The sequence below is a fragment of the Capsicum annuum genome, unplaced genomic scaffold, assembly GCF_002878395.1.
Source record: "Capsicum annuum cultivar UCD-10X-F1 unplaced genomic scaffold, UCD10Xv1.1 ctg57827, whole genome shotgun sequence".
NCBI classification, from domain to species: Eukaryota; Viridiplantae; Streptophyta; class Magnoliopsida; order Solanales; family Solanaceae; genus Capsicum; species Capsicum annuum.
Genome location: NW_025866373.1, coordinates 3,812 through 25,182, shown reverse-complemented (window position 1 = coordinate 25,182; position 21,371 = coordinate 3,812). Strand labels below are relative to the sequence as shown.

Below are 21,371 nucleotides of genomic sequence, written 5' to 3'. Positions count from 1 at the left end.
CACATTGTCTTAACTAGACTAGGGCCAAATGCTCTAATTTAAATTCTAGACCAACTTTCCACTATGAAATTAATAGTCCTACAATAGCCATCATCAACTTAGGTATTTTGCCTAAGTTTAAATAGACATTTTCCATTACTAGGTAAGGGCCAGAGGTAGGCATCAACAACTGAAACAAAGTTAACTATAATGTTTAGTGATGAAGAAAGATTAACAAAGGCTCAACGAAGGGTTCAAAAATGGAAACTTATTTTTGGTGGGGTAAATTATTTTGGCTAAATAGACTAAAAGCACAAGGTGGCCTACCATCACTTCTTATCCCATCAACTACAAAACAACATCAATTGAACCAAACAAGTTCAAGGTACTATATTATGTAAGAACAAATACAAATACTCGCACACACAGTGGCAACTGAGTTACACCCATTCTACTGTTCTTAAGATTTGTATCACATATCATGTGTATTTACAGGTTAATGCCAATTACAGACTAACTAACAGTTGATCACATATTCTAAGAGACAAAAGTAAATAGTTAAATGGAAACAGTCATAGTTAGATACCAACATCATTCATCATCCATATTCAAAACAAGATACTAACACAAACAACACTTTTATTTCATGGGCAAAGCTTAGCAACATAACAAGACTTAAAAACAAGAAAAATGCAAATCTAAAGTTAAACCTAAACATGCCATTTCTTCTAGATAGCACATGGTAGGGTTCCAAAATGTCAGCAACACAACCCCCCATGGTACAAGTACCCCACCCCTACAGAAAAACACATGCATTATCCTCAAAGCATTAAAGTAAAGTACAAAGAAATGGGTATACTTGTATTGCCTCTTATTCATCTGAGGCATTTTTGAAGTATGGTGAGGTTCCTACATCCTTACCCGGTGTAATGTTGGCCCCAATAATGGTAGGGTCACTCAATACCTCACCCTCTTGGATCGAAGGAAACATCTCTCAAACTGATGTCGAACTTTGCCCCTTTGCTGGGATAGCACTAGTAGATACTCCTGCTGATTTATCTTCCTCTTTATTTATTCTCTTTTCTTCATCTTTCTTTGATTTGATTTGAGATCTCTTCAAATCATGCTGTTCCTATTTCTTCGGTGTCATTTCTTCTCTCTTTCTTCTATTTTCAGCTCTTCTTGCAACTCATTCATCCATGTGTTGCTTTCTTTTGTCTTTCACAGGTCTTCCTATCAGGTCCACAATACCTTCATCATTGTCTCTTACTACTAAGGCTGGTTCAAAAATAGTTTGTTATAGGTGCTTTCCCTTTAACTCTGCTATATCAACCTTTGCCTGCTCAAATTCAACCATAAACTTAGAAAGATCAGGGAGGGAAAGTGTATCTAGCCTTTTGTTGATACAGTACTCTATGTTGTCTATCCTTTCCTAAATAGTTTAAAATGTGCATATTTCCTCAGCTATAATTTCGTTAACAAAAAGCTTAAATTCTGATGCCCATTTATCTAACTGTCTTTGAAATTACTTTTGCAGCTTTACTGATTTAGTAAAATTCTCCTATGTCAACCTATATTTGGCAAAGTCTATTCTACCCATAGATTGTTCAGAACCCGACCCTGCAGAAGTACTTAGAGGCACATATTCTTGTGGTACATAAGTCATGATGGGCAATGACATACCTGTGGGAATTTATGTAGCATCACGAGCTGGTGCATATTGAGTCTAGTAAGCTACTGGCTTGGTGACACACATCTCGAACTTTGAGTTATCTTTCAACTTCTTAATGTCCTATTTATGAATAGCTGGGATTTCATTAAAAACTCCATGGATCAGGGGTACACCTGCTTATTTGCATAAATCAGTGATTAAGCAGGGGAAAGATAATGCACTAGTTGTCTTGTGAGCTCTGATGAACATCTCATCCACAATAATCTGGCTGAAGTCAACCGACACCCTGAAACTAAGCTTGCCACTAATACAACTCTCTGTTTATCCAAATTTCCATCACCTTTTGTTGGCATCAACCTTAAGCGAACAATGGACTACCAGAACTTGGCCTTGAAACTAACGGAATACTTTGCAATAGACTCTTGTGGACTTGTCAACGATGATGGGTCACCATCATCAGTCAATAAAGAAGTCACCCAAGGCCTCTGAGTAGATGCAATCATCAACCTAAACTCAAGATCAGGTATAGCAGGTGGAGCCTCGTACTCTGGCCCAAACAATATCCTATTGATTATTCTTGCCAAAATATCTATAGTGACTCCTCGAATAAGGAAAAACTCTCTGTTCGGTTGTCTTACGACTGATGTCCCCTTTGGACAGTCCTTTTCTATTAATATAAGATAATTGGCAAAGAATTCTATTACCCAATTCGATTGATACGTTCCTGGTGGCCTGCTCATCCCTGCTAGTTTATATTCATTGAAACGACATTCCATCTCAAGATATTTATACAACTCCGTTGTTACAATCTGATGTTTCTCTACAAATGGACTTTTTATCCCTCTTGCTGTGGGTGTCAATCCATCATAGATTTTATCTCTCATTCCCTCTATCTGCCATCTAATCACTTTTTTAACTTAAGCATCCTTACGCTAGATTATGTTAGCATCCTCAACTTTAGTATCCATATCAGTCACTTCTGTTTTCTCTCCCATATTAGTAGCCTCCATTTCACCCTCAAAAGGCTTGGGTTAATTTGTAGCAACCGTTTCCTTGTCTGGGCTTGAGGTGGTGCTGCTTGTACTACTGTCGCTCTCCTCTTCATACTGGGAGAGCATGGGAGTTTCCTTTTCACATTGCCTGGTGTTAAAGGCAAGTGCAGATTTGCCTCTACCCTTTTGAAATCTTTCTCCTCTATTCGGTGGTATTTGCAAGCCATAACACCCGAAAAAGAAGTAAAGAATTAGTTCACATCACAAAATAGCATAAATAGTGAAAATTTCAATTTACGACCACACTGGTGGTTCGTCAGGTAATTAGTGGCCCACCAGGTGATCCATCAGGTTCTATCCAGAAGGCCTAAAATTTTAGGTACTTGTGATGGTCCCTTTGGTGATCCTTTAAGAAAATGATGGTCCACCATTTTGGCTGTCGTATCTTAACCAGTGGGTGTCATATTTGTGGTCGTTGTGATGGTTATTTTGGTGGTCCATCAAAAAAGTGATGGTCCTCTATTTTGATCGTCGCACCTCCTTCTTCAAATTCAACTATCAATTCATCATTTTGTCGATCATTTAGCACACAACCCCGATTTTTAACCAATAATTGACACCCACTTCACATTTATACATATTATTTCTCATTTTTAAACATGTGAGTTACTCAGACTTCACTTACATTGCATATTCAAGTTTCCAAACGTACAACAAGTCAAACTAAGAGAATAACATAAGATAGAATTTAAATGAAAAACCACTTAGTCATTTCATGTTTTTGCAATTCAAAAAGAGAAGGTTGGTGATCATACCTTGGTGTTGCAGTATCTTCTTTTCTACTTGCTTGCAAAGTACAAAATCAACTTCACTTAAAACTCTATGTTTGCTCTCAAGTTTGTTTGTGATGAGAATAAAGAAAAAAAAATAGGGTCGCTTAAATAGGGAAAAAAGAGAGGAGATAGAGAGTTCTAGGAAGAGCAAAAGACTTCAGATGCTTTGAATCCCCAGGAATTTGGTCAGTTGAGAAAGTTAAAAAGAAGGTAAAATGTATGTAACAGTTCTTTTTCATTTTTTAAAAACCAATTAGGCCAAATATGGGTCATTTAAATAGTCAAAACTTTAACCCAACCCGATCCAGTGCTAGGGTAATTTCGACGGCCTCAGCGACGGTCCGTAGGATATAAGATGGACCACCAATATGTACGTCACTTATTACTAGAATATGGTTACTTCAGCTTACTTGCGATGGTTAATTTAACGGTCCACTAATTTTTTGATGGTCCACTAATGTGCTAGATTTTTGTAGCATATTTAAGACTTTTTAACTTGAAATAATTGTAATTTCTTAAGTAATTATTGTTTTTTTTGATGTTATTTCTTAATATTTTGTAGGAAAGTCAAGATGCATGGAAATAAATAATAATGGAGCAAAAGAGCTAAAATTTGAGCAAAAAGAGCTGAAAACAAGGCTGATGACGGTCGTGATAAGTCGTCAGCCTTGTGATAGGCTATCAGAATTGGCGTCAACCCTAACTAGAGAGTTAAAGTCTAAGATAAAGTTCTGAAGACATTGGTGACATAGAATCAAAGAGTTGATAAGGCATCACGATGGGCGTCAGCCTAAACTAGAGAATTGAGCTTGAAGAAGAAATCTGACGAGGTTGGTTATACGCCGTCAGATCGGTGATGCGGTGTCAGATACATTGTCAGCCTAAGATAGATTTTGAAGGAGACTAGAGTAATTCTGACGCCATCCATGATAAGGCATCAGAACCTTGACGTGGCGTTAGCGACGGCGTCACCTAATCCAAAGAATTTTATGATTTTTATTATTTTATTTCCATAATTAGGGTTAATTACAAATAGCATATTTTAGGGTTTTATGGATGACCTTCTTTTAATCCTTGAATCTCTCAATCTTGTTTTTAAAAAAACTGTGGGAGGAACGTACATTGCCTCATCTTTTTCGTCTAGTATTTTTCTTGTTTTCCCTTCAACACTTATCAACTATTGTGGATTATTCTCTTGTTATTCAATTAAAGAAACAATTATTGTTTTCATCCATTCGTAAGTTTATCCATACTATCATGAATTCAACTTTTTATTTGTTCACCAAATCATGAGCGGCTAATTTTATTAGCTCGAGTTATGGGATCCATGGATTAGGGTTTGATATGCTGCTAGGTACTTAAAGGGTTCAAAGAGTAGAAGGACGTCTTGAAATTATGTTGTTTTAACTTAAAATCTAATGGCTGCAAATAATAGGTTATGCCTTAGGTTTATTTGCTTGAACAGAGAAATAGACTAGAGGACGTGACTTATCAAGAGGGACTCGGAAGTTACCAACCTTTTGTTTAATGATTAATGCCGTAACTAGATTAATCTACCTGAGATAACATCCTATTGGAAATAGATAAGTTATCTAAGTTTGAGAGAATTAGATAATAAATTATCTGGTGAGGTCAAGAGATAAGTCAGATAGTATAGTCGTCAGGGATATTTTGCTGTTCCTACTTACTTCAAGAGTCTTAAGCAGTACCTAGTATCTATCAATTCCCAAAACCCACAGTGAACATAACTCTGGTTTTCCATGTATATTGATTACAAGCATTAACACTAAAACCCCATTTTATATTTTTGTGTCATTAGTTTGAATTTAACTTGTAGCTATAATTTCAAACTAGTTTAATCGCCACTCACATTGTTACCTGTGGATTTGACCCCAACTCCAAAGTTGGGTAAATATATTGAAGACGACCGCCTTATAATAATTTGAGGTGTATATTGAGCGATATCAAAAATGGCACCGTTGTCGGGGAACAATTTGTCATATTGAGTTGGTTTGGATTTTTACCTTACTTTCTAAATTCAAACTTGTAAATATTTGTTTGTAATTTTCTTTGTTTTGTGTGTTAGGTTGATTTTATTTATTTTTATTTATCTCTTACTATGGCATCATGGAATGAATGTGAGTTTGATGGTTGGAAATCTTATCTGGATGATCCATGTCCATATTGTGATGGACCCCACTTTTGGCATAACTGTAGATATGCTCCCTGGAGAGAGATGTGTGCACCAAATCCATCCCACCAGGAGTATAATTGTTCTTTATGTGGTGGTCAAGATGGATATTGGAGTACTTTCTCAAATTCCCCCTCCCCCTAATGTGCTAACCCAAGTTTTAGTTCTTCTTATAAGTATGATAGGTCTTATGGTCAAGAAAAGGAAGAACGCAGCGCTAGAAAGAGTGACATTAAAGCTATACTTCAAGTAATGTTGGATCATATAGACACAGCGAATGATACCATATGTGACATACGTCAAGACATTAGGGCATTTAATGAGGGAAGAGAAAGGATAGAAGAGGCGAATATCAAGGTCAATCATGCAAAACACTTTTCTACATTATGTTTAGATGATATCTTGTCTGTGGAATCATTTAAAATAATGGAAGAGTGTGACGATGAAGAGCAAGATTCCTTTACAGATGATGATCTTGATGTTGATCAACCCTTGGAGATTTTCCAACCAACTAAGCCAACCATGAGGGATGATGCTAAATTTGAGGAAATGGTGCTAGAGGCAAAAGAAGAAGCCAAGCCAATCTCTTTTGAATCCTCTACCCCAATTCAAAGTAAAAATGTTGAGAAGATAAATAAAAGTGAGTGTGTAGAGGATAGTGTAAATTTTGATGCAGGATTTGTTGGGCCACACTCGAAGCATTTTTCCACATTATGTTTAGATGATATCTTGTCTATGGACTCATCTAAACTAGTGGAAGACTGTGAAGATAAGGAACAAGAATCCTATATTCTTTATTTTACGCTTAATAAATAACATAAAAACATACCTCACTTTAAGGTCGAGTTATTTACCATGCATCATTCATTACTCGGATTCTTAATCTTTGTACCACCTCACTATGGGCGAGGCAAGAAAATGGACTCTAAGTTTGGGGTGAAATTCATATCCTCAAGGTGGAGGAAAAAGATGAGTTAGGTCATGTCAAGATGTTAAACTAGGCGCTTCTTGGGAGGCAACCCAAGATATTTTGTTGTTTATATTCATATTATATGATTGACATCAGATCTTTGCACCCATGGTGCCACAGGTATATTTCTAACTCTCTTGTTTTAATTTGATGTGTTGTGAACAATGCATGATATTAAGTTGAGGGTGGGGCTACTTGTGGGTGTTGATGTCCTCCTAGGGTTTTTGTTGCCGTGCCTCTTTTCCCTGGATTCTTGTTCCCAGTAGAGCCGGCATGTTTAGGTGTATTATGTTTTGTTTTGTGATGTGTTGTGGTTAATTAGGAGAAAAATAAGTATCTAGGATAGTTGACATATTTTTGTTGATTTTTGAGATTGCTAAACACCTCTCCGTTGGTCTGTTTTATAATAGTGTGATATATATTTAGGTGTGACCACTGTTCATCTTGCTATGGTATTAGTACTAGTGACATGATATCCACTGCTAAACAATCGCATGAACCGAATAGGTAGTAGCTTGTGATATACCATTATGCCATTTGTGTGTGTGAGGTCTTACTCAATTCCCTATGTGTGTTGAATCTAGAACTTGCCCGGTTAGTCTTACCTTGGTTATAAGATAGGGGTTAAGATTGGATCATAGGCCGTTTTGTTTTTTAAGTCATTTTATTGCCTAATTAACCTTCCCTGTATGGATGATATCTCTGGATCCCTATTTTGAGCCTGAATTGACCATTTTTTTCTATGACACCTATCACCTTCCTATTTAGACCATAATAAACTTATTTTGGCCCTGGTCCTCCTTGGACACTGTGCACTTTGACTTAGGAAAATAACCCAAGTTGAAGGTGGCCATCATAGGGGTGTGTGATGTAAACTGGGTATGAAGAAAGGTAGAATAAAAGGAATAGAATAAGTGAAAAAGAATGAAAAGCTGAGTGGTGTGGAAAAAGTATAAGAAAAGAAAAAGAATGAAAAAGAAAAGCCACATCCATCCTGAATAATGTGTGATCAAGAAATGGAGAATAAGAATAAAAAGATTAATAAGTGAACCCAAAAGTTAAGGTAGTGCCAAGGAAGATTAGTCACTCTAAATGCCATTGAATATCATACCAGCCCTTAGCCTACATTACAAGCTGAAGAAAAGACCTATAGTAATCCTAACTTACCTTCCTGGACCCCTTGGTAATGAAAATAAGGGCAAGCATATGGTTTTTGACATGCATTGATTTGAATTTATTTCTGAGAGTGAGTGTCTCTTAACCGTCCCCACACTGACATGCTTGAGTTCATATATGAGTGAGTAGGGACTTCTTTGTTTTAAGGGAACATCGGTTGCATTTCTAGCTATTTACTTATTTGGGTAGTGTAACTTGTACATACGCATGGTTATTGTTGATGAATTAATGCCATATCTTAATTTCTTTGGGTCCCATTGTTAATCTTCATTGATATGCACAATTTGATTTATAAGTAATCAAACGCGGAGAGTGGCATAAGTTTTGAGCTAAACTTGATAATCAACTGTGATAGGTATCTTATATGCCTCTTGGTTAAGAATCATAGTATGGTGTTATGTAGTTGCTTGAGGACAAGCAATTGTTTGAAGTTGAGGGTGTTGATGTACTAGATTTTTGTAGCACATTTAAGGCTTTTTAACTTGAAATAATTGTAAGTTTTAAAGTAATTATTGGTGTTTTTGATGTTATTTCATAAGATTTTGTAGTAAAGTCAAGATGCATGGAAATAAATAACAATGGAGCAAAAGAGCTGAAATCTAAGCAAAAAGAACTAAAATCTGAGCAAAACGAGCTGAAAACATGGCTGAGGAAGACCGTGATAAGTCATCAGCCTTATGATAGGCTATCAGCATTGGCGTTAGCCCTAACCAGAGAGTTGAAGTCTAAGAAAAAGTTCTGACGACATTGGTGACATGGCGTCAAAGAGCTAATAAGGTATCACGATGGGCGTCAGCCTAAACCAGAGAATTGAGTTTGAAGATGAAATCTGATGACGTTGGTAATATGCCGTCAGATCAATGATGCGGTGTTAGATACATCATCATCCTAAGACAGATTTTGAAGGCAACTGAAGCAATTCTGACGCCATCCGTGATAAGGCATCAGAACCTTGACATGGCGTCAGCGAAGGCCTCACCTAATTTGAAGAATTTTACGATTTTTGTTATTTTATTTCCATAATTAGGGTTAAGTATAAATAGCATCTTTTAGGGTTTTGTGGACGATCTTCTTTTAATCCTTGAATCTCTAAATCATGTTTTTAAAAAAACTGTGAGAGGAACGTACATTGCCTCATCTTTTTCGTCAAGTATTTTTCTTGTTTTCCCTTCAACACTTATCAACTATTGTGGATTATTCTCTTGTGATTCAATTGAAGAAACAATTGTTGTTTTCATCCATTTGTAAGTTTATCCATACTATCATGAATTCAACTTTTAACTTCGTTCATGAAATCATGAGCGGCTAATTCCATTAGCCCGAGTTATGGGATCCATGGATTAGGGTTTGATATGCTGTTAGGTACTTAAAGGGTTCAAAGAGTAGTAGGACATCTTGAAATTCTGTTGTTTTAACTTAAAATCTAATGGCTGCAAATAATAGGTTATGCCTTAGGTTTATTTGCTTGAACAGAGAAATAGACTAGAGGACATGAATTATCAACAGGGACTCGGAAGCTACCAACCTTCTTTTTAATGATTAATGCCGTAACTGGATTAATCTACCTGAGATAACATCCTATTGGAAATAGATAAGTTATCTAAGTTCGAGAGAATTAGATAATAAATTATCTGGTAAGGTCGAGAGATAAGTTGGATAGTATAGTCGTCAGGGATATTTTGCTATTCCTACTTACTTAAAGAGTCTTAAGCAGTACCTAGTATCTGTCAATTCCCAAAACCCACAGTGAACATAACTCTGGTTTTCCATGTATATTGATTACAAACATTAATACTAAAACCCCATTTTATATTTTTGTATCATTAGTTTGAATTTAACTTGTAGCTATAATTTCAAACTAGTTTAATCACCACTTACATTATTCTCTGTGGATTTGACCCTGACTCCAAAGTTGGGTAAATATATTGACGACGACCGCCTTTCACTATTTTGAGGTGTAAGTTGAGCGTTATAAAAACTAGAGCTGTTGCCGGGGAATAATTTGGTGTATTAGGTTGGTTTGGAATTTTACCTTACTTGCCTGAATTCGAACTTGTAAATATTTGTTTGTGATTTCCTTTGTTTCGTGTCTTAGGTAGATTTTATTTATTTTTTCTTATGTCTTACTATGGCATCATGGAATGAATGTGAGTTTGATGGTTGGAAATCTTATCTGGATGATCCATGTCCATATTATGATGGACCCCACATTTGGCATAACTATAGATATGCTCCCTGGAGAGAGATGTGTGTACCATCTCCATCATACCGGGAGATGAATTGTTCTTTATGTGGTGGTCAAGATGGACATTGGAGTGATTTATCAAATTCCCCCTCCTCCTATTGCTCTAACCTAAGTTCTAGTTTTTCTTATGTGTATGATAGGTCTTATGGTCAAGAAAAGGAAGAATGCACCACTGGAAAGAGTGACATTGAAGCTATGCTTTAACTAATGTTTGATCGTATAGACACAATGAATGATACCATATGTGACATACTTCAAGACATTAGGGCATTTAACAAGGGAAGAGAAAGGATAGAAGAGATGGATATCGAGATTAATCATCCGAAACACTTTTCTACATTATGTTTAGATGATATCTTGTCTGTGGAATCATTTAAAATAATGGAAGAGTGTGACGATGAAGAGCAAGACTCCTATACTAATGATGAGCTTGATGTTGATCAACCCTTGGAGATTTCCCAATCAATCGAGCCAACCATGAGGGATGATGCCAAGATTGAGGAAATGGTGCTAGAGGCAAAAGAAGAAGCCAAGCCAATCTCTTATGTAGACTCTAGCCCAATTCAAAGTAAAAATGTTGAGAAGATGAATAAAAGTGAGTGTGTAGAGGATAGTGTAAATTTTGACATAGGATTTGTTGGGCCACACTCAAAGTATTTTTCCACATTATGTTTAGATAATATCTTATTTCTGGACTCATCTAAACTAGTGAAAGACTGTAAAGATGAGGAACACAAATCCTATATTCTTTATTTTACACATGATAAACAACATAAGAACATACCTCACTTTAAGGTCAAGTTTTTTACCATGCATCATTCATTACTCAGCTTCTTAATCTTTGTACCACCTCCCTATTAGTGAGGCAAGAAGATGGACTCTAAGTTGGGGGTGAAATTCATATCCTCAAGGTGGGGGAAAAAGATGAGTTGGGTCGTGCCGCGATGTTAAACTAGGCGCTTCTTGGGAGGCAACCCAAGATATTTTGTTGTTTGTATTCATATTATGTGATTGACATCAGATCTTCGCACCTATGGTACCACAGGTATGTTTCTAACGCTCTTGTTTTGATTTGACATATTTTGAACAATGCATGATATTAAGTTGAGGGTGGGGCTACTTGTGGGTGTTGATATCCTCCTGAGGTTTTTGTTGCCGTGCCTCTTTTCCCTGGAGTCTTGTTCCTAGTAGAGCCGGTATATTTAGGTGTATTGTGTTTTGTTTTGTGATGTATTGTGGTTAATTGGGAGAAAAATAAGTATCTAGGATAGTTGACATATTTTTGTTGATTTTTGATACTGATAAACACCTCTTCATTAGTCTATTTTATAACTGTGTGATATAAATTTAGGTGAGATCACTGTGCATCTTGTTATGACATTAGTACAAGTGACATGATATCCACTGCTAAACAATCGCATGAACTGAATAGGTAGTAGCTTATGATATACCATCGTGCCATGTGTGTGTGTGAGGTCTTACTCAATTCCCTATGTGTGTTGAATCTAGAACTTGCCCTGTTAGTCTTACCTTGGTTGAAAGATAAGGGTTAGGAAAAGATCATAGGCCGTTTTAATTTTTAAGTCACTTTTTTGCCTAAATGACCTTCCCTGTATGGATGATATCTCTTTATCCCTATTTTGAGCTTGAATTGACAATTTCTTTCTATGACACCTATCACTTTCCCATTTAGACCATAATGAACCTATTTTGGCCCTGATCCTCTTTGGACACTGTGCACCTTGACTTAGGAAAACAACCTAATTTGAAGGTATCCATCATAGGGGTGCGTGATGTAAACTAGGTATGAAGAAAGTTAGAATAAAAAGAATAGAAGAAGTGAAAAAGAATAAAAAGCTGAGTGGTGTGGAAGAAGAATAAGAAAAAAAAAAGAAAAAAAAAAAGCCACATCCATCCTGAAAATGTGTGATCAAGAAATGGAGAAGAAGAAAAGGTTAATAAGTGAACCCCAAAAGTTAAGGTCGTACCAAGGAAGCTTAGTCACTACTCTAAATGCCATTGAATATCATACCAACCCTTAGCCTACATTAAAAGATGAAGAAAAGACCTATAGTGATCCTAACTTACCTGTCTGGACACCTTGGTAATGAAAATAAGGGCAATCATAAGGTATTTGACATGCATTGATTTGAATTTCTTTCTGAGAGTGAGTGTCTCTTGACCATCCCCGCATTGACATGCTTGAGTTCATATATGAGTGAGGAGGGACTTCTTTGTTGTAAGGGCACGTCGGTTGCATTGCTAGCTATTTACTTGTTTGGCTAGTGTAACTTGTACATATGCATGGTTATTGTTGTTGAATTAATGCCATATCTTGATTCCTTTAGGTCACATTGTTAATCTTCATTGATATGCTCAATTGGATTTATATGTAATCAAACGCGGAGAGTGCCATGAGTTTTGAGCTAAACTTGATAATCAACTATGATAGGTATCTTATGTGTCTCTTGGTTAAGCATTGTAGTATGGTGTTATGTAGTTGCTTGAGGACAAGCAATTGTTTTAAGTTGAGGGTGTTGATGTGCTAGATTTTTTTAGCACATTTAAGACTTTTTAACTTGAACTAATTGTAAGTTCTTAAGTAATTATTGGTGTTTTTGATGTTATTTCTTAAGATTTTGTAGGAAAGTCAAGATGCATGGAAATAAATAACAATGGAGCAAATGAGATAAAATCTGAGAAAAAGAGCTGAAAACATGGCTGACGAAGATCGTGATAAGTCGTCAGCCTTATGATAGGCTATCAGTATTGGCGTCAGCCCTAACCAGAGAGTTAAAGTCAAATAGAAAGTTCTGACGACATTGGTGACAAGGCGTCAAAGAGTTGATAAGGCGTCATGATGGGCGTTAGCCTAAACCAGAGAATTAAGCTTGAAGAAGAAATCTAGTGACGTTGGTGATACACCATCAGATCGGTAATGTGGCACCAGATAAATCGTCATCCTAAGATAGATTTTTAAGGCAACTGGACCAATTCTAACACCATCCGTGATAAGGCGTCAGAACCTTGACGTGGCGTCAGCGACGGCGTCACCTAATTCGAAGAATTTTATGACTTTTGTTATTTTATTTCCATAATTAGGGTTAAGTATAAATAGCATCTTTTAGGGTTTTATGGACGATCTTCTTTTAATCTTTGAATCTCTCAATTTTTTTTATAAAACTGGGGGAGGAACGTACATTGCCTCATTTTTTTCGTCAAGTATTTTTCTTGTTTTCCCTTCAACACTTATCAACTATTGTGGATTATTCTCTTGTGATTCAATTGCAGAAATAATTGTTGTTTTTATCCATTTGTAAGTTTATCCATACTATCATGAATTCATCTTTTTATTTCGTTCATCAAATCTTAAGCGGCTAATTACATTAGCCCGAGTTATGGGATCCATGGATTAGGGTTTGATATGCTGCTAGGTACTTAAAGGGTTCAAAGAGTAGTAGGATGTCTTGAAATTCTATTGTTTTAACTTAAAATCTAATGGCTGCAAACAATAGGTTATACCTTAGGTTTATTTGCTTGAACAGAGAAATAGACTAGAGGACGTGAATTATCAACAGGGACTCGAAAGCTACCAACCTTCTGTTTAATGATTAATGCCGTAACTAGATTAATATACCTGATATAACATCCTATTGGAAATAGATAAGTTATCTAAGTTCGAGAGAATTAGATAATAAATTATCTGGAGAGGTCGAGAAATAAGTCAGATAGTATAGTCGTCAGGGATATTCTGTTGTTCCTACTTACTTCAAGAGTCCTAAGCAGTACCTAGTATCTGTCAATTCCCGAAAGCCACAGTGAACATAACTCTAGTTTTCTATGTATATTGATTTCAAACGTTAAAAATAAAACCCCATTTTATATTTTTGTATCATTAGTTTGAATTTAACTTGTAGCTATAAGTTCAAACTTATTTAATCACCACTCACATGGTTCCCTGTGGATTCGACCCTGACTCCAAAGTTGGGTAAATATATTGATGATGACCGCCTTACACTAATTTGAGGTGTAAGTTGAGCGTTATCATCCACCACTTTGACCGTCGCTATTTACCAGAACCTAGGCTACCATCTTGATTTTTGACGATCGATGTGGTGGTCCGCCAAATTTGTGACGGTCCACCATTTTGACCTTCAAATTTTTCCATTAAATGAACTTTTTATCATTTTTGTGACGGTGGAAATAGTGGTCCGTCATGTGACTGGTGGCCCACCAAATTGGCTGTCACTTTTGTTCTAGTATCTTCAATTTTAAAACCCCTTTCTAGCTATATTCTTTTTTTTTTCTGCATTTTTGATCCTGCACACTACACAAACATATCAACAACACACTAAATGACAAAAATAATTTAACTAATGCTTTACAACAACACACCGTTGGTTGCCTTCCACTAGCGCCTAATTTATCGTTGTGGCACGACCCAGTTATCGCGATTACTTAAACTTCATTATATTAGATAGTATAAATACTTCTTATAGAGTGCATTGGATCGATGTATAGTTTGACTCGTTGCCCATTGTCTTTGAAGATACTTCCATCTTCATTTTCAAGTTTGACTACTCCAGATGAGTAGGCTTGACTCACTTTAAATAGGTCAGACTATTTGGATTTGAGCTTGCCTGGAAACAATTTGAGTCTAGAGTTGAACAGAAGCACCGAGTCACTTCTCTGGAAATCTCGCTTTTTAATCCTGCGATTGTGGTACTTCTTCATTCTTTCCTTGTATAGATCAGCCCGGTCATAAGCTCCAAGATGAAACTCATCCATCTCATTTAGCTGCCCCAGTCTCATATCGCTGCCTCATTCTAATTCAAGTTAAGCCGTTTCAGTTCCCACAATGCTTTATGCTCTAGCTCAAAAGGTAAATGACACACCTTTCCATAAACCAATTGGTATGGTGATATGCCAATAGGTGTCTTGAAAGCCTTTTGATATGCCCATAAGACATCGTCCAACTTCCTAGACCAATCCTTTCTGCTAGCATTTATAGTCTTGGCAAGGATAACTTTGATTTCCCGATTAGTGATTTCTACCATTCCACTGGTTTGCAAGTGGTAAGGTGTAGCTACTTTATGCTGCTTAACTCCATATTTTGCCAAGGTAGCTCTGGACATTTTTTTTGCAAAAGTGTGATCCTCCATCACTGATAATGGTACGTGGTACCCCAAAGTGAGAGAAGATGTTTTTCCTTAAGAATGCAACAACTCTCTTTGCTTCATTATCTGCTTGAGCCACTACCTCAACCCATTTTGACATGTAGTCAACGACCAATAATATGTACTTCATCCCAAATGAGCTCATGAAGGGCCCCATGAAATCAATGCCCCAAACATCAAATAATTCTACCTCCAGCATTTTAGACATTGGCATCTCATGATGCTTTGAGATGGAACCTTGCCTTTGATAATGGTCACACCTCTTCACGAACTCGTAGAAATCTTTGAACAAAGAGGGCCAATAGTAGCCACTCCGAAGCACTTTCCTTGCCGTCCGATCATCTGCATGGTTACCTACAACTGGGGAAGCATGACTCTCTTCTAGTATATTCAACATATCTACTTCTGGGTTGCACCATCTAATAATACCATCCGTACATCACCGAAAACGAAACGGATCATCCCAGAAGTAATGGGTCACATCATGGAAAACTTTTTTCCTTTGATGAAAGGAAAGATTCCCTGGTATCACCTAGATCACCACATAATTTGTAAAATCAGCATACTAAGGTATTTTCTTGATAACAACAGCCAAGATTTCCTCATCTGGAAATGTATCATTGATCTCAAATTCATCTTTAACTGCTTGTTCTCTTTCCAACTTCAGTTTTCGCAACCCTTTCTATCTTTGAATTCAAAGTCAAATTCTTGAAGTAGCAGCACTTATATGATCAACCTTGGTTTTGGATCCTTTTTCTCTATCAAATATCTCAAGGCTTCATGTTTAGTGCGGAACACCACCTTGGTTCCTAGCAAATAAGCCCAGAACTTCTCAAAAGCATAGACTACTGCAAAAAGTTCTTATTCTGTGACGGTGTAGTTCTTTTGAGCTCCATTCAGCGCTTTGCTGGCATAATAGATTGGATAAAAAAATTTGTCTTTCTTTCATCGAAGGACAAATCCAAGGAAACACCGCTTGCATCACACATGATCTCAAATAGTTTTGACCAACCGGTGCAACAACATTAGGAGCATCAACCAGCTTCCTTTTAAGGCATTCAAATGTCTTCAAGCAATCATCATCAAAGGAGAATTTGACATCCTTCTCCAAAAGTTTGCAATGGGGTTTTGCAATCTTTGATAAGTCCTTTATAAACCTCCTACAGAAGCCAGCATGACCAAGGAAACTACGCACCCCCTTCACTGAAATAGAAGGTGGAAGATTCTCTATAACCTCAACTTTAGCTCGATCAACTTCAATCCCCTTTGCTGAAATTTTATGTTTGAAAACAATGCCTTCCTTCACCATGAAGTGGAATTTCTCCCAATTAAGCATAAATTGAACTCCTCACACCGCTTCAAGGCCCTACTTAGATTTACCAAGCACAACTCAAACAAATCTCCTACCACAGAAAAATCATCCATAAATACCTCCAAGGTGTCTTCAACCATATCTAAGAAAATAGACATCATGCACCGTTGAAAAGTAGCGAGTTCATTACATAATACAAATGGCATCCGCTTAAATATAAAAGTACCATATGGGAAGGTAAATTTCAATTTCTCCTAATCCTTCGGGGCTATAGAAATCTGATTATAAATAGAATAACTATCCAAGAAACAATACCAACCTCTTTGCTCCAACTAATCAAGTATTTGATCCATGAAAGGCATTGTGAAGTGTTCCTTCAATGTCTAGGAGTTGAGTTTTCTATAATCCATACACACCTTTCATCCAATAACAGGTCTGAGTAGAATCAACTCATTCTTCTCATTAGCTACCACTGTCATGCCCCCATTCTTGGGCACGCACTGAACAATAGTTACCCACTTACTATCTGAGATGGGGTATACCACTCTTGCATCCATCCACTTGATGAATTCTTTCTTTACCACCTCTTTTATAGGTGGGTTTACATGACACTGATGCTCAATAGTCAGGACACAATCCTCTTCTAGCTAGATTTATGTGTGCATAAACCAAGAGGAATACTGATAATATCTGTAAACATCCAACCAATAGCCCTCTTATATCTTCTTAGACCAGAGATAAGGGCTTCCACCTATTGTTTACCTAAGTCAGTCGTAATAATAACAAGTAGTGTATTCCCGCTATATATGAACACATACCTCAAATGATCGGGCAACTCTTGCAGCTCCAAAGTAGGTGGCTGTTTAATAGACGACTTGGCTGGTGGACTTGGACGATTTTTCAAGTCCAAATCCATCTTCTTGGGTGCATAAGAATAAGACCCCATGCCTGTTAGTGCACATACAGTCTCCTCATAATCTTCAATACCGTCTTGATCAAAATTCATTAATGTAGCAGCTAAAGTCTCTATAACAAATTTTTCCTCTATAGGTACTTCCTGCTCCTCCTCATAATAAATATTTAAAATCGAAAATACGCTCATATCTTTATGGTTTTTCATGGACTGGGATACATTGAATTGAAATACTTTATCTTACAGCTTGAATAGTAGCTCATTTTCCTTTAGATCAGTAAGTACACTCCCGGTTGTGAGGAAAGGTCTACCCAGGATTATGGGCACCTCAATGTCCACCACGAAATCGAGAATGACAAAATCAGCTGGAAATATAAAGTTGGTCACCTTCACTAATACGTCATATAAAATCCTCATGGGAAGCTTCACAAATTTGTCTGCTATAACTAATATCATGATCGTGGAAGTAGGATCCCCCAAACCCAGTTTCTTATACACAACAAGTGGCATCAAGTTTATACTGGCTCCCAAATCACATAGAGCTTTTGCAAAATCAAGAGGCCCAATAGTGCATAGGATAGTAAATGCTCTCGGGCCTACCTTCTTCTACACTAACCACCATATGGAAATAGCACCACAATGATGAAGATTGTCCATTTTCTCATAACTAACTATTCGCTTCTTCATAATAAGGTCTTTCATAAATTTTGTGTACCTAGGCATTTTATCCAATGCATCTACCAATGGGAAGTTGATTGTCAACTTCTTAAGCATGACCATAAACTTGCCAAAATTTATGTCATCAAACTTCTTTTTCAATCGATGGGGAAATGGAGGAGGTGGTTTTGAGAGCATAGTAACCACAACTTCAGTCTTCTTTCCCTTGCTCTTCTCCAACTCATCAACCTGTTGATGGTTGGATGGTGTATTAGAAATAAATTTATCTAATTTCTCAGTCTCCACTATATAAGTTTCTTTATGCTCAATATCCTCTGCAATCACAGCTTTCCCCCCAGACGGGCCTGGTAATACCTTACCACTCTTTGTGGTAATTGCCATGTAAGAGATATCATTTTGAGGATTCTAAACTTTATCATTTGGAAAGGTTCTACTCTTTCTTTGATTCAATGCTATTGAGAGTTGGCTCATCTGCTACTCCAACTATTTGATAGAAGAAGAGTGTACGTTTACCAACTGACTTAAGAAAGATAAATCACTCTTCATAGTAGTCACCCCAGAGTTAGTAGTCTCAACTCTCTTTAATAATTTATCCATCATGTCCTCTATGGATATCTTTCCAGGGCTAGTTGCAGCATTATCTCTACTTTCAGGAGGTACATATAGTTCACTCCTATCATTTTTTCTCTTCCAGTTCCCTTGATCTCTATCCTTGTAACCAGCTTTGTCATAATAGTTTCGACTTTAATTTCCTTGGATATTTTCTCGAAAACCCTCTTGATTATTTAGATAGTTCACCTCTTCTTCCATATCAAAATCAGCTCTTTCCTAGGATGCAACAGCTTTCACCTTCTCCATTTTTCTAGACAATAGATGTTTAGTTAGCAAATCCATCTGTGTTTTTAAATATTCCATATCCTGGTCACATTCTTTCTCTTTCTTGCATTGCTCTATATTTATACTACCAGATACAGTAGGGCTTACTATCACAGAATCCCTGGTATGCCAAGCTCTACTTTGTTTGGTCATCCGATCAAGCATCTCTGAGGCCTCTGGAAAAGTAAAGTTAACAAATGACCCTCCTCCAGCATTATCCAAGACTGGCTTTCTAAAAGAGTTCAAAACTCAATAGAGTCTTTATCAAATGAATATCCATCATGTTATGGTTTGGGCATTGCATCAGCTTCTTTTTAAACCTTCCTTAGGTCTCATGAAGAGCTTTAATGGGAAGTTATCTGAAGTACTAATTTCATTCCTCAACTGTACCTTTCTAGAGGGTGGAAAGAACCTTTCTATAAAAGCCTCTTTCAACTACCTCCAATTGGTTATAGAGTCAAGAGTCAGTTCATTTAGCTAGAGTGTTTTCTCCCTAGACAGAGACAACGAAAACAAACATAGGCAGATAATATTCTGACCTACTCCTGGAATATCAAAAGACTTACAAATGGTGACCAAATTCACCAAATGCATGTTTGGATCATATCCAAGAAGACCACCAAACAACCCCTTAAAATAAAGGATTTGAATCATCGTACTGGTAATATTAAATCTAGCTCTTGGTGATAAAGCTAGAGGAATGATCGCTCCAATTGCACCTACTCCAGCCATTCTATCTTCGCTACACTGGTTGGCGTTCTTGTCTTGCCCTAAAGGGGCAATTTTTTTTACATTCCTATTAACTAGTGTACCCATATTCTATGCACGCCTTGGGTCAACAGGATCTAACAAATCATCATCCCCCAAATCATCATTGTTAGGATTAGGATGACGTGCATTCTGGCCATCATTTTGCTAATTTAGTTGAGCTCTAGCCAGAGTAGCTAGTCTTTTAGCATCTTGAGGGGTCTACCATTCTGCCAATTAACTGCGATTCAGGATGTATTGGTAATAATGGTTCACCGATCTCCTTATACTTGGCATACACAATAATTTCCTTGGATAGAACAAAAATAACAAACAAAAGTACAATTTGGGAAACTTGACCAAAGGTCAATTAACAAACACAAACTTAATTGACGACTATATTTCTTGGCAACGGCGCCAAAAATTGATATGCCCAAATTACACCTCTCTTATTAAAGGGTAAGCGGTTATTGTCAAATATAGAACCCAACTGGGTAGGGTGTTGAATCCCACAGGGAATAATGTGTTCACTAAGTATCGTGGTTGTTATTAGACTATTAATCAAAGGTTCTAGAATAGAGGGAGTTTTGATTTATCAATTGTATTTAAATGCTTTTCACGGAGAGTAATCCAAATATCGATTGTATTGCAAATAGTAATTCAATAAGAGTAGTCAAACTAGAGTTATGGTTACAAAGATACTTAAACAGCTAGGGTTGTGAGCTATTTTGGATTTCCAATGAACAATTTTAATTGCAAGATTAATTGAATTCTATGATTTACCCTTTAGTTTCTCAACCTAAAATGAGTAACTTATCCCCTAATTCATTCAAACTTAAGGAACATACTATTTATCTAACGATGTTCTCACATGGGTTGATCCGGTTAAGGCATCTACCCTCTATCCAAAGGTTAAAGCCTTTAGATTTATGTAAACCCGTTCTTTTCCCAACAAACACTCTTTTATTCAAAAAAGTGATGTTCTTGGGCTAACTTTTCAAGTTTGCAACCAAAAAAAGTCATTTAAGTAAAGAAGATTTTATGTAATATCAATTAATCATAGGAATTTTCTAGATTCACAACCTAATCAACTTTTTAAATCAAGGCTCTCATAACCCTAGTTATGGGATCTTAGTCACATATTTCCATCATAGAAAGAGAAGTAACCCTTGTAAGATTCATAAATTAATTTAGAATTTACTTACAAAAATAACAATTATTGTTCTTCAATCTTTAATAGAAATATGATAAGTAAATCTTGATCCCCAATTCTAGAATAAATCTGTGAAAAAATATGTAATAATCTATTTAAAGTCTTGGAAACCCTTATAAAAGATAAAAGATGGATAAAAGATGTCAAATAAAACCTAAAACTGGGTATTTATATGTTCCCACATAAAAATAATTTAAAATTCAAGTAATATAAAATCCACACCCAAAATAATGGCTAAAGTGGTGGTCATCACAAGGCTGATGGTCCACCATTTGGTTCATCGCTTCTGATCTTGGAGGTTCACTTTCTGGATCAGACTAATGGTACACATGGTGGTCCATTGCAAAATTTATGGTCCACCATCTTGACTGACGCTGATGGTGCTAGAGAGTCAAGT

The 21,371-nt window shown here is 36.6% G+C and overlaps 1 protein-coding gene across 1 annotated transcript; it reads right to left on the bottom strand.

Annotated features, from left to right (window-relative positions):
- Positions 1–17,700: 17,700 nt before the first annotated feature.
- LOC124893341 lies at positions 17,701–18,519 on the bottom strand. The gene is made up of 3 exons (XM_047404367.1): positions 18,493–18,519; positions 18,176–18,366; positions 17,701–17,980 (listed from the first exon to the last, which is right to left on the bottom strand). Exons 1-3 carry the CDS (start codon positions 18,517–18,519, stop codon positions 17,701–17,703), a joined length of 498 nt encoding a protein of 165 aa, XP_047260323.1.
- Between the last annotated feature and the right edge of the window lie 2,852 nt (positions 18,520–21,371).